This window comes from Myotis yumanensis, unplaced genomic scaffold, assembly GCF_028538775.1.
Source record: "Myotis yumanensis isolate MYYU_CA2020_CCGP unplaced genomic scaffold, mMyoYum1.0.hap1 SCAF_16, whole genome shotgun sequence".
Classification (NCBI taxonomy): Eukaryota; Metazoa; Chordata; class Mammalia; order Chiroptera; family Vespertilionidae; genus Myotis; species Myotis yumanensis.
This window is the reverse complement of record NW_027223767.1, coordinates 16,595,723-16,608,523: the sequence shown is the minus strand read 5'-3', so window position 1 is coordinate 16,608,523 and position 12,801 is coordinate 16,595,723. Positions and strand designations below refer to the sequence as shown.

General features: G+C 60.6%; 1 protein-coding gene across 3 annotated transcripts in view; it reads right to left on the bottom strand.

Moving 5' to 3' along the window:
• Positions 1 to 5,891: 5,891 nt before the first annotated feature.
• The window catches only part of ATP2A3 (ATPase sarcoplasmic/endoplasmic reticulum Ca2+ transporting 3), a 34,529-nt gene continuing 27,619 nt past the window's right edge, over positions 5,892 to 12,801 (bottom strand). Inside the window, exons 18-21 of one of the 3 annotated variants that reach the window (XM_070395308.1) lie at positions 11,082 to 11,215; positions 10,478 to 10,595; positions 9,892 to 10,003; positions 5,892 to 7,320 (exon numbers count right to left, since the gene is read on the bottom strand). In XM_070395308.1, coding sequence (XP_070251409.1) covers positions 7,301 to 7,320; positions 9,892 to 10,003; positions 10,478 to 10,595; positions 11,082 to 11,215 — 384 coding nt within the window. In that variant the 3' untranslated portion in view covers positions 5,892 to 7,300. The other 2 variants (XM_070395309.1, XM_070395310.1) reach the window with 2 other exon arrangements.

Sequence of the window (12,801 nt, the reverse complement as noted above, 5' to 3'; positions counted from 1 at the left end):
CCACAGCCAAACATCCCCACCTTCAGCCTGGGGCAACAGCCAGGACTGCAGGGAGGAAGGAGGGCCACTTACGGTCCAGCCCTGACACTTCCGGCGCCTACAGCGGGACCCCCAGCCCCGTCCTCGGCTGCCCATCCACCGCCCACCCACCATCCCTGCCTGGCCCAGGCACCCTCAGCGTGAGGCCTGGCACCCTCACCCCTGACCTCGCCCACCGTCTGTCCTGTCGCAGCCGCACCTCCACCTCCCGGATGAGCAGAGGGAGCAGGGGCCAGGCCAGGGCCACATCTGGTGCACATCGCCATGGCACCCCGAGACCCAGCGAGAAAGCCTGCCATCAAACGGGCTCGGTGACCATTCCTGGCCCTGCCACTTGCTGCCTGGGAGGGAAGGGGGGGGTTGAGGGGGGGCTTTCCCGTCCTCTCTGAGCCTGCTTCCTTATCTGAGAAATGGGGACCACATTGGGATTTCCCCGGGGGGACGTGTCCTGATAACACTGAGTTCAGAGAGCTCGAGGCCACTATTGAGCTTGGGGTGCAGCCCCTCTTCGGCTCCTGCCTTTAACCCCCATGCAGGCCCCGAAGGCAGGGGCCCCCAGGATGGGGATAGGGTGGGGGGTCCCCGTTAGCTCTCAGAGCCCTTAGAACTGGAGGCCTTCCTCAACCCCCACCTCCTGTTGCAGATAAAGAACGTGGAGCTGCCCTGGCCGTGTGGCTCGGTTGGTTGGGCATCATCCGGGGCACCGAAGTGTTGCTGTTCAGTTCCCTGCCAGGACCCATGAATGCATGAATGAGTGAAGCAACATTGATCTTCCTCTCTCTAAAGTTAATAAATATAAATTTTAAGAAATAGAAGCAAAGAGGAGCTCAGAGAGGACAAATGAGTTGCCCAGGCTCACCCGGCTGTACTGAAGGACCCGGCTGGAAGCAAGAAAGTCTCCCTGGCCTGCAATCCGGCTGCCTGTCCCTGAATGTCCCCAGGCTCCCTCCATGGAAGCTGGGAGGTGAGGCTGGGTGTCCTCAGAGCCACTGTGTCCCCCAAGTCCGAGCTGCCTCACCCTGAAGGCTGATAGGAGTCATCTTCCTGGCAGGCCTTGAGCCAGGAAATTGCTCTGGGCAAGGAGCCAGGCCCGGGCTGGGAAGCCCAGCTGCTTGTCTGAGCAGAGCCACTTTCTGGACAGCAAGGGGCCTCATTCCGCACCCCAGGCCAGTCCCCCTGTCAAACAGATCAGCCTCACCCCACACAGAGTTCCTGCCAGTCTCAAGCTCAACAGTCTGTCGGACGCCATCTTCAAGGGGGCCAGCGAGAACCACATCCTGGGCTTTTCTAAGAAAAAATCCAGAGAATCTGGGAGCCAGAGCTGTGGCGGTAGCATCCCCTTGGCCCCGTCTTGACCCCAGACAAAAGGGCCTGCTGCCTTCCCAGCTGACCCTGTGGCACTGGGAAGAGCAGGCTCAGGACGAGAACTGCTTGGGATGGGGAGTGGGGGAGGATGCTGACACTGTGTCTAAGCCATCTGTGTCCACTCCACTCACATCCCCACTGGCGCACCACCCTCAGGAGGGCAGCAGGTGCTAAATAAGGGGGGACGGGGCAAAGGAGAGGGGGAGAGGGAGGGAAGTCAGGCAGTCATTCTCCAATCGGTGCCTGTCCCTTTCATACCATTACCATGGCCGCCGCCTCCTCCTCCTCCTCCTCTTCCCCCTCCTGCTCCCCTCTTCCTTCTCCTCCAAGGATCCAGGCTTGCTGATGGGCAGATGGACAAATGGACTGATGGCCTCCCCTGCCTGGCTAAGATTTCACTCCGTGGAGTGTGGAGGGGCCTGCGTCCTTCCTGGAGGCCAGCCCAGGCCTTTAAGCGGGGTGGCCACAGGCTCCAGTGGGTCCCCTCAGCCACTCAGACATATTTGCTTGGGGTACACACATATGTTGCTGTTATGGCCTCAGTTCTAACCCTGACACTCAGAAAACAGATTGGCAAGGCCCTAGCCGGTTTGGCTCAGTGGATAGAGCATCGGCCTGCGGACTGAAGGGTCCTGGGTTCGATTCTGTTCAAGGGCACGTATCCCGGTTGCAGGCTCGATCTCAGTCCTGGTTGAGGTGTGCGTGGGAGGCAAACAATCGATGTGTGTGTCTCTCTCTGTCTCTCCCCCTCCCCTCCCCTCTCCCTTAAAATCAAAGGAAACTATCCTCAGGTGAGGATTAACAAAAAAACCACAGCAGACCGGCAAGGAGGACTGGCTCACCTGGGATGTTACCACATCCAAAGAACGCCCAAAAGAAAAAGAAATAAAAGCAGTAACTTCTCGCTCCCCAAATTAATTTTCTGTTTAAAAAAATTTTTTTAAATATATTTTTAAATTTTTGTTATTGTTAATCCTCACCCAAGGATATATTTTCCTTGATTTTTAGAGAGCGTGGAAGGGAGAGGTAGAGACACAGAGAGAGAAGCATCGATGTGAGAGAGACACATCGATTGGTTGCCTCCCACACCCACCCTGATTGAGCCGCAACTTAGGTGTCTGCCCTTGACCGGAATGGAGCCCGAGACCCTTCAGTCCGCCGGCTGATGCTATAACCACTGAGCAACCCAGCTGGGGACACATTAAAGTTTTTGCTACTAAGTCCAAGAGTCACTGGTGAGGTCAATGTCTCTTTTCACTGGTTCTCAGATAGACCTTTCCGTCTGCGGCCTGTGCTTTCTGTCCCCGACACAGCCCCAGCCTCCCAAGGACAGACACCTGTGCTATTCTAGGCGTGGGGAACGGAGGTGGCAGGGCAGGGGTTGGAGTTTATAGGGACACGGTTCCTACACCATCAGTAGGTGTTTTAAAATCAGCCCTGGGAGGCAGGCACCCGAATCCTCATTTTACAGACAAGGAAACTGATGCTCGCAAGTTGAGTGCCTTGCCCAAGATCATGCAACAAGTAGCTCCCATGTCTGCTGGTCGCCAGGAAGGAGGCTCCCCAAAGTCTGAGAGCTTGGCCCAGAGCCCACCCCAAGACTCCAGCACTTGGGTGTCTCCAGACCGGCCTTATAAGCCCAAAGGCCGGGTGTCCAGCTTGGGCACCGGCCAGGCCTTGTAGGGAGACAAGGCTGTGCTGCCAAGCGCTCGGCCCCAGGACAGCCTCCCCTGCCTGGCTAAATTTAGCGGCCCTGCGGAGCGTGGATGGGGCCGTGTGCCCATCCTGGAGGCCGGCCCGGGCCCTCAGGGGGTCAGCACAGGCTCAACGGGTCTCCTTAGCCTTTGAGAGTTCCATGGCTGCAGGGGCCACACCTCTGCCCGCAGAGTTCAGTCCAACCCCCCACCCCACCTGGGAGCCACCCAATGTCACAGCCCCTCAGGTGCAGGCTGGAGCAGGTCCCTGAGCCGACCTAACAGAGACTGCCCAGGGGCGGTGGAGGAGTGGGCAGCTGTGGTGTGGCTGCAGTGGGGGTCCCCAAGGGTGACTTCTCCCCATTGCTCAGACCTTGTCCTGCTTCTCTGGCTTCCTTTATGCCCCCACTATGATCAGGGCCGGCTGAAGCCTCTCCCCCTAAGTATCTGAGGCATTGCCCCCCCCCCCCCCGCCCGCACTCTCGCCCCCCGCCCCCCCGTAATGCTCCTGCTCTTGGGCTACTTCCTCTTGGTCCCCAGCCTCTTCATGCCCTGGATGTGGGGTTCCTCACTGCCCCTCAGACACTGAGCTCCCTTGGGAGGTGGTGGCCTCCCCGTTTACCGAGGATGCCAACTCCCCTGCACCCACATGGCAGCTGCGTGCCTGCCCCACCTCCTCTGGCTCCTCTTGTTTTTTCTTCCAAATCAAACTACATCGAGGGCTACTTCACATGCGATTTAAAAGTGCGCATTTCAGGCCCAGGCCCATGAGCTTTGATAAATGCATGTGACCCCCCACCCGGGTCCCTGCCAGCCCCTCTCCAGCCCCAGGCCCTGTGACCTGCTTGCTCGCTACGGACGTGCGCTGCCTGTTCTGGGACCTCATGAGGTGGGCACAGGATCCTCTCTCTTGGTGTCTGGCTTCTCTTACTCAGCACCAGGGTTTTCAGCGCCATCCGAGCCGCTGCATATATGGGCATGTTCCTTTTTATTGCTGCATATCCCATGGTGCAGACACACTGCTGTCTGTCTGTCCTTTCCCTGCTGATGGACATCTGGGCTGTTTCCGGTTTGGGGCTACGATGAATACAGCTGCTAGGTCACCTGCATTTGGGTCTTGTATGGGCATCGGTCTTCGTTTTCTGTTTTTGTCCCTTCATTTCTCCCAGTGCAGCCCCAACTGGGGTCCCTCCTACCCTGTGAGGGGTGCAGCGTGGGGACATGGGGAGCACCAAGTCCTGGTGGCTGAAGGGGGTAGGGGGAGGCCATGAGCGTTTTGGCAGCTGCACCTCTGAGCCCGCGGGAAGCGTGCCGGGCTTGCCCTGGAATTCCCTCCTGCCCCTGGCGAGCGGCGGTGAGGTGGGGAACCTCTGTTTACCTTGGCTGCTCCATCTTGGCCGGTCGGGCTCTATGCTGTGGCTGGACAAGGCCAGACTCAGGCCGGCCTGGCCCTGAGCCCCGGCGGCGGCCGGAAGCCCCGGGCTCATCTTATCTCCAAGCCCTGCCCGTCTGCCTCCCTGCGGCCGGCCCGGTGCCAGGCTCTCAGGGGCCTCGGCTCCTTGTCTGTAAGGTGCGCCCTGACCCTGCCTGGCCCGACGCACGGCGCTGGTCGAGGACCCTGCAGACGAGGAGGATGGGAAGGTTTTTGTGGTCTGAGAGGGCTGGATGGCCCTCTGCCCTCCCCCCAACTAAACCCTGGGCGCTCCCGAGGGCGGGCCTGGCTCCTGCGGTCACAGCTGGCTGCCTGGACGTGCGGCCTCTGGGACCCCGCGTTCAGAAGGGCCTGCGCCGGGTTCACTGTGCTGCTATCAGTTATGACATTCTTAATCTTTGAGCAAGGGGCACCACATTTTCATTTGGCACTGAGCCCAGCACATCATGTGGTCAGTCCTGCCTCGGGCCCTGTGGGCAGCACCGCTTCCCCTTCCCAGGGCCGCTGAAAAGATCTGGAACCTTCGCTAGTGAGTCTTCCCCCCAGGGGGTCACCGGGGATGGGGGAACAGGCAATTTGCTTCCCAGAGACCCTGCTCCGGGGCAGGCCCCCAGAGGGTCAGGAGGGGGCCTCCAGCAGCACGAGCTGAGGCTCCAGACTCTGAGCTGAGGAGGCCTCGGGAGGCACATGGGGGCTGGGCTCAGAAGGGCCAGAAGCAGATGACATCTGGGCTCCAGGAGGGGAGGGAAACCGGGCGAGAGAAAACTCAGGGCGTCATAGACCCTCAGGGCATCACAGAGCAGCCAAGGCTCCAGGCCCAGCCCTGCCCCAGGCAAGTTCTGAACCCCTCCTCCCCAGCCTCAGGCTCCTCCTGGTGACGTGTGAATTGGCATGTGTGTAAAGCAGCGGTTCTCAACCTGTGGGTCGCGACCCCTTTGGGGGGGGTCGAACGACCCTTTCACGGGGGTCGCCTAAGACCATCGGAAAACACACATATAATTACATATTGTTTTTGTGATTAATCACTATGCTTTAATTATGTTCAATTTGTCACAATGAAATCGGGGGTCGCCACAACATGAGGAACTGTATTAAAGGGTCGAGGCATTAGGAAGGCTGAGAACCACTGCTTTCAAGGGCTTTGAACACGAGCACAAACGGTCAAGTGCGGTCCCTGGGAGGAGCAGGCTCGGGAAGTCCGGGCCTCCCCTGGGCCTGGTTTCAGAAGAAGACAAGGATCCCTGGCTGGCGACGGGGCGCCTCGGACCTTTGCGGAGCTTTCTGGGGTGGGGGACCCCAGGTAGACGAGGGCAGATGGTGGGACCACTTTCCGGGAACACAGACACCGACGTCCTCCCATGTCCCAGGCACTCAACCTTTATTTCACCAAACTGCACGTCAGCAGGTAGGCAAGGTCCTGCCTCCTCCAAGATCCCCCCCACACCCCCACACCCCCAGCCCAGCTCCGCATCTCTCAGCCCCTCCAGAACCTGTGAGCGAGGGGAGGGGTGGGGGAGGTGCCACAGAACCTGGTGCCATAGAACCTGGAGCCCACTAGTCGCAAGGCAGGCCGAGGGGAAGGGGGGGTGGGGGCAGGACAGGAATGTGAGTCTTGATTTGCATATAAATAATCACTTTGTGCACTCGGTAGGGAGAGGACACAGTCATTTACTCAGGGCTTCCTTCTACAACTAATTCTTGCCAAAGGGGCAAAAGCTGGGTTACAGGAACATTCTGTCCATCAGAGGCTCTCCCTGCCGCCAACAGGATCCACACGGATCTTGCCGGAGGGAGAGAAGTGTCTTGCCAGCTGGCCATTCTGAGCGACATCCTTTCAGCTCTCGGGTGTGTGGGGTTGGGGGCCAGGAGTGAGGCCAAGAGCCCAGGGACTCAGGGTCACCCAGCCGTGCGGACCACGAGATGGGCAGGCGTGGGACTGGGTGGGAGGGCATGGCTGTCAGGGACGCAGGAGAGCTGAGGTCTCAGCTGCCAGGCACACAGAGGGCAGGCCCGGCTCCTGCTGGGTAGACAAGGCAGCACCGAGAGGACACGTGTGTCGTCTGCTTAGGACCGAGAACCTGAGTCCAGGAGTGAGCGGAGCAGAGGCAGGCAGGCTGGCTGTCTCCCGGGAGAGGGTCCTGGCCTAGCCTCCTCCCCCCACTCCTGTCTCTCTGACCCTTCAGCTCCCTGCGCACATAAACAGAAAGAGGCCCAAGCCCTCAGGAGCCGACTCTGTGGAAGCAGCGCAGAGTGTGTGGGGGTGGCCTGCCCTGGCTGTGCACAGCTGGGCCCAGATGTCCCCCCTCGCACCCCCAGCTGACCAGCTCCCAGACCAGGCACTAAGTGAGAGGTCACAGCTAGAGGGCGGGGCCCGAAGGAGTCCTCTGTCGGTAGAGACGCCTGGCACCGAGGAAAGCCCAGCCTCCAAGCAAGGGGGCGCGGGCTCCGGAAGGTGCTCGTGGATTTGGGGGTGCAGGGCTCTGCGTCTCAGGATTGGTCACCAGCTCTGGCTTCTGGGCAGGCCCCTCCTGGTCCAGAGCTTCGAGGGCAAACTCCCCAGGAGCTTCCCGGAGACGGAGACATGCAGTAGGACCCCCAGGCAGACAAAGAGGGGACGACGGCCGTGGGGACAGGACCGGGAGCCCGTCCAGCCTCAGTCGGGAGGGCTTGGTGGCGAGTGGCTGGCCGGCGTGGTGGCAGGCGGGAGTGGGCGAATGCTGGGCACCATCAGGATGAGGTACACGCTGGAGAGTCCGCTCTGCCCCTGCGCTCACTTCCGGTCCTTTTCTTCTGGAAGACACACCGGAGAGTGTGTTAGGCTGTGTGATGAGGGCACACATCCAGGCTGGTTCCTTCCGCCTTTCCACCCCGCGTTTCCCCCACACAACCCCACTCAGCGGCCCCCGGACCCTGCATCTCCTGAGCGGCAGCCCACGCTCCCCCGGATGCCCCGGCTCCTGCACACCACGTGTTCTGTCAGCCCCCAGCTCCCGCCCCACTCCTCCCCCGCCCAGTGCATCGCTTCTGGTTTTTAATGTTAAGAACCACAGTCCAGCATCATGACAGCCAGACACCATGCCTCTCTCTCTCTCTCTCTCTCTCTCTCTCTCTCTCTCGGGTGCAAGGCCTCTCAGCCTGCCTTCAGCTGCCATCTTACCTCACCATCACCCTCCCACCCCTGGCATCACACCTCAGATCCAGCCCATCAGCCCCTTGGGGTTCCCCACCGCCCTCAGAGTAAAGGCCAGGCTGCTGGGCCCTCCCAGGTCGGACCCCCTCGGCCTCTCCAGGCTTCCCCTCCCCTCAGCTCAGCCCGCGGGCCTCTGCCTGACAGCTGCTCCGCCACACCTGGGAGAGCCAGTGGGTGGGCAGGAGGCCCCCCCAACCCCTGGTGTTGACCCGGGATCCACAATTCTCCCCAGGACACACCCCATAAACCACACGGAGGCCATGAGCATCGGGCCTCAGCAAAACTTCCCTAAAAGGCCACCAGACTGGCTTGGGAACGGAACAGGGTCCCCTCTCTCACCCCCGCCCCGTCGGCTTGAGGAGGCCCCAGGGACTGCAGCCGCACAAGGAGAGCGAGCTGTCTGGGCTCCAGCGACAGCAGGGCACCACCTTTTAAAGCCAAACCTCTCTGGGACCATGGTCAGCATCTCAGGTTAACGGTGGACGCGGAGCGGTTGCCTGGGACTAGCTCTGGGTCTGGGTCTTCTCCCCTGACCAGCCTCCTGCCTTCAGTGTCACCCATCTGCCCGTCCATCCTCCATGCTCACCCATCCCTCCCATGCGTCCACCCTCTGTGGCTCCCACGGCCCTGAGGATAATGTCCGGGGTCCTCACCTCTGGCCTCACCTCTCTGCCCTGCACTCCAAGCTCCAGCCCCACGAGGGACGCCAGCCCTGCTCATCCCGCCCTCCTCCAGGCCCCGTTCTGCCCCACCTGTCCCATCGGCCAGGGCCCCGCGCCCTGCGCCTGGGCCCAGAGTCCTTCACGCCAACGGCCCCAGCTGGGCAGTGCCCACGACTCCGGCTTTCCCCATTGGCCGAGACATTTTTTCACCTTTATGTTTTGTCAAGAAAATGAGCCGAACCCCTTGGCAGCTGTGGCCACTTGGGGAAGGCTCTTGAGGGAGACGGAGAAGCTGCCCGAGCCGGCCACATGCCCAGGAGGTGTGGCTTCGCAGGTGAGTCAGTGTGGTCAAGGTTGGCAGAGGATTTCCTGGTTAGACCACCCTGTGCTCCCGTGGATGGGGTTTTAGGCCACAGACCCATTTCCCTACCTGCACCTCCCCAGGAGTATCCACGCAGGATGCCTTGTACGGCTCCCCCTCCCCCAGACAGGGGCTGCCCCTACCCCACCCGTGGGCTCCAATAGGCCTTGCTTTGTCTGAGCACCCACCTCCACCCTCCTGGGCTCCCCCACCCCCCACATGCCAGGCCCCCCTCTGGACAGATCTGTGGTGGGCCAGCTTCGCCAGAGAGAGAAGCACAACTTTTTTCAGCCTTTCTAATAACATAAAGTATTTGCAGCACCCAGGAGGGCTGGCTGGCGTGGGAGATGGGGGGGAGATGAGGGATCGCATGCCCTCCCCCAGTGAAGTGACAGCACAGGCTCTATTTCTAGCCCTCCAGGCTCCCTCCCCTGGGGCCGGGACACATTCCTGCTGAGATGGCCTCAGGGACCCAGCTCCCAGCCGGGCCTCCCCACTGCCACTGCGGGTCGAACCCTGGCTTCCAGCAGCCTGGCCATGGCGCTACCTCCTTGGCTCCAGGTCCCTGGAACCAGGAATTTCTCGCCTCTGCTTCCTCCCTCTCCCTGGCTGCCTGACCATGAGGCGATGCCGCAGGGCAGAACCACCCACTCTGAGGCCCTCAGGCAGAAACCCTCACCCCAACCTCTGCCCTCCTGCCCTTGATTCCTAGGTTAAGGCAGACCTAGAGCTGTGAATTCAGAAACAGAGAATCACCCCTCTCCCCGCCCACAAGGTGACACCAAAGAGGCCAACCCGGTGTGGTCTGGGGGCTGGTGGGTCGGCGCTGCCCACTGACGCCTGGGAGACTGTCCTGAGGAGGTCTGGATAACGATAGGCCGCGTTCAGAGAAGTCGGAGGCCAGGCCTGGGAGGACCCAGCGAGCCTGGCCGTGCAGGGCTGGTGGCAGGAAAGTGAGCGAGAGGCAGCGTGGCCCTGAGCAGCGCCCCCATGGGCTCCCAGGGTCCCTACCCCTGCAGACACCTCGGTCCCAGCCACCGGAGCCCCTCATGTCCCCCACAGCCACAGAGGCTGATGCCAGCACCGCTCGCAGCAGCCGGATGGCAGAGGCGGGCAGGAGGGGCGGGGGGGCTAGGGCTCCCACTCACCGTGGTGCCGGGACAGGTACTTGAGGGCCTCATCAAGCAGGATGACGGGCAGAGAGATCTGGAGCACCACCCCCCACTGGCGCCCACTCAGTGGGGTCACCTGGAAAATGAGCTGTGGGGGAGGCTGGTTAAAGGAAGGGCTGTCCCGTGCCCCACAGGCCACCGGCTCATCCCCCAGGCAGCAGGGACTCTCCCCGAGGCCCCACCCCAGATCCCTGTGCACCGGCTTTCTCTGCTACAAGTGCCCTCCCAGCCTCACCCCAGGACCAATCCCCCTGGTCCCGTTGGGCAGTGGGAGGGATTCTGCACCAGGGAAGAGCGTAGTCTGTCCTCCTGCCCCTCCCTTGGGGGACCCCCACCCCTTCTGTTCCCCAAGTCTGGGGGCTGCCGATGTGGGGACCTATCTGGAGGATGGTGGCTTGTCATGGGCTGAGCCCAGGCCCCGTGCGGTGAACCTCTCAGACCTCCCCTTCCCATCCTCCAGGGCTGCCCAGGGCAAAGCCACCAGGCCTGGGCTGTAGGTCAGAGGACTTGGACCTGGTCGCTCGGGAGCTGCAGGAGGGCATAGGGGGGGCGCCCCACTCACAGGCAGGGGCGGCACGAGCAGGATGAGGAAGTGCAGGGCCATGGACATGATCACAGCTGCCAGCAGCCAGGGGTTCAGCCAGGGTGGCATCCGCAGCAGCGACTGGTTCTCTGAGACGCTGCCAAGGGCACAGGGCGCTCACCTTGGGCCAGGATGCAGGCAGCCCTGCCGTGGGCCCATCCACCCCCGTGTGGAGGTGAGGGGTGGCCTGAGCCTCAGCATGTCCCTAATCGGGTCTGCGGACGGAGCACTTCTGGGAGGTCAGTGCGCCTGAAAGGGGTGTGTCCCTGCTGCCCGCTCAGCCCACGGGGGCTTGGACGCCTTTTCTGTCCCTCAAACCCAATCCTGGCCCCTCTATTTCTTCAGACCCCAATCTTGGCTTTCTTGGTCCTCTGGGTTCCCATTGTGGCCCCATTGACTCGTAGAACTCTCTTTAGATCCCTCTGACTCCCAGACCCCAATCCTGGGCCCCCCGAGCCCTCATACTACAATCCTGGACACCTGTGACCTCAATCCTGGGCCCCACCTGACCCTCAGCCCCCTAGTCTGAAGCCTCAGCCGCCATGCCCTCACCCCCAGCTCCGGGCCCCTCTGCCCAGCTCACCTGTTGAGGGCGTTGCACATTTCAATGGTCACCAGCACAGACAAGGCCATGGTCGTGGGGAAGCGCGACTCGAAAACCTCGCAGTCGATGCCGGCAAAGAGCGGGTTGTCCTCAGAGCACTTCAGGAAGTTCCTCTGAGGGAACGGTGGTGGGGTCAGGTGTGGTCAGGCGGGGTCAGGCGGGGTCAGGCGGGGTCGGGGACAACAGCGGTCAGGGACGGACGGCGCCGGTTGTGGGAAGGAAGCCTCATTCCACCTCTCGCCCACATCTGAGGACTCCACACGGCCAGGGAGAAAGGGCTGCCACGCGGTGGCTCGAGGGAGGGGTGCTGGCCCAGATGGGGCAGGTGGCCAGCACTGGGCCAGGGAGAAGGGCAGACCGTCTGGGACAGAGAGAGCGGCTGGCATTAGGCTGGGGAGGACAGTGGGGGGCGGGGGAGCTGGGCTCAGGGGGAGGGCCCAGGAGCGGGGCTGGTGGTGAACTGAGAACACTGAATACGTCAACATTGGGAAAACCTGTAAAATGTTGCTTGAACGGAGTTCACCTTTGGAGGGTAGAAAGTGAGTACATGCGCCCTGATCAGTACTGATACGTTCGATTCCTTTCATCCCTCCTCCATTTATGCCACTGAAATGGGGCTCCGCCTGATCTGCCCTTTGCTTTTGAACTAAGGAATCGCCAGACACCGTCTCACTGCCCCTGTCCGCCTCCTCCGTAATCAGCAAGAAGCACTCAGGGCCGCTCAGGAAGTGGCCCTCGCCCGCCTGCGCAGCCCCCAGGGAGTTTCCTCCACCCTGAACCTGGCTCCCGGAGCTGCTGTGACAAGTGCAGAACCGAGCCCCGCGGGAGCGCCCGGCTCGCTCCCTTCCGCGTCACCGGAGGAGTGTGAACAAGCCTGATAACAGCACCCTTGTCCTGTAACGTACGTTTGTCCTCTGGAGTCTCCTCTGAACTCAGATCTTTGAAGCGAAGGGTGTAGAAACTGGGGCCATGGGCTGTGAAAATAACCCTCAAAGAGAAACCCGTGAAATGACTGTCCGTCTGACCTCCACTTTCCCACACTGCACAACCACGGGGGCGCTGACTCAGCCGGAACGGGCTGCTGGCACGTTCATGCAGGGTGAGAAAGTACAAAAGTCGGTGGCCTGGCTACATGTCTTAGCTTAGTAAAAAGAGGTAGCCTGGCTGGTGTGGCTAAGAGGTTAGAGCAGCGGTCTCAACCTGTGGGTCGCGACCCCTTTGGCGGTCGAACGACCCTTTCACAGGGGTCGCCTAAGACCATCCTGCATATCAGATATTTACATGATGATTCATAACAGTAGCAACATGACAGTTATGAAGTAGCAACAAAAATAATTTTATGGTTGGGTCACAACATGAGGAACTGCATTTAAAGGGCCAGAAGGTTGAGAACCACTGGGTTAGAGCGTAGGCTTGCACACCAAAAGGTCAGGGGTTCGATATCCGGTCAAGAGCACGTACCTCGGTTGCAGGTTCGATGCCCAGCCCATTCAGGGCTTGTGCAGGAGGCAACCAATTGATGTGCCTCTCTTACATCGATGTTTCTCTCCCCCGCCACCCCCCCGACTACTCTCTCTCAAAAAAAAAAAAAATCAATGGAAAAAATATCCTTGGGAGAGGATTAACAAAAATATTTTAAAATAAAAAATAAATAAATAAATAAATAAATAAATAAAAAGATAGAGTCTTAAGTAGAAAG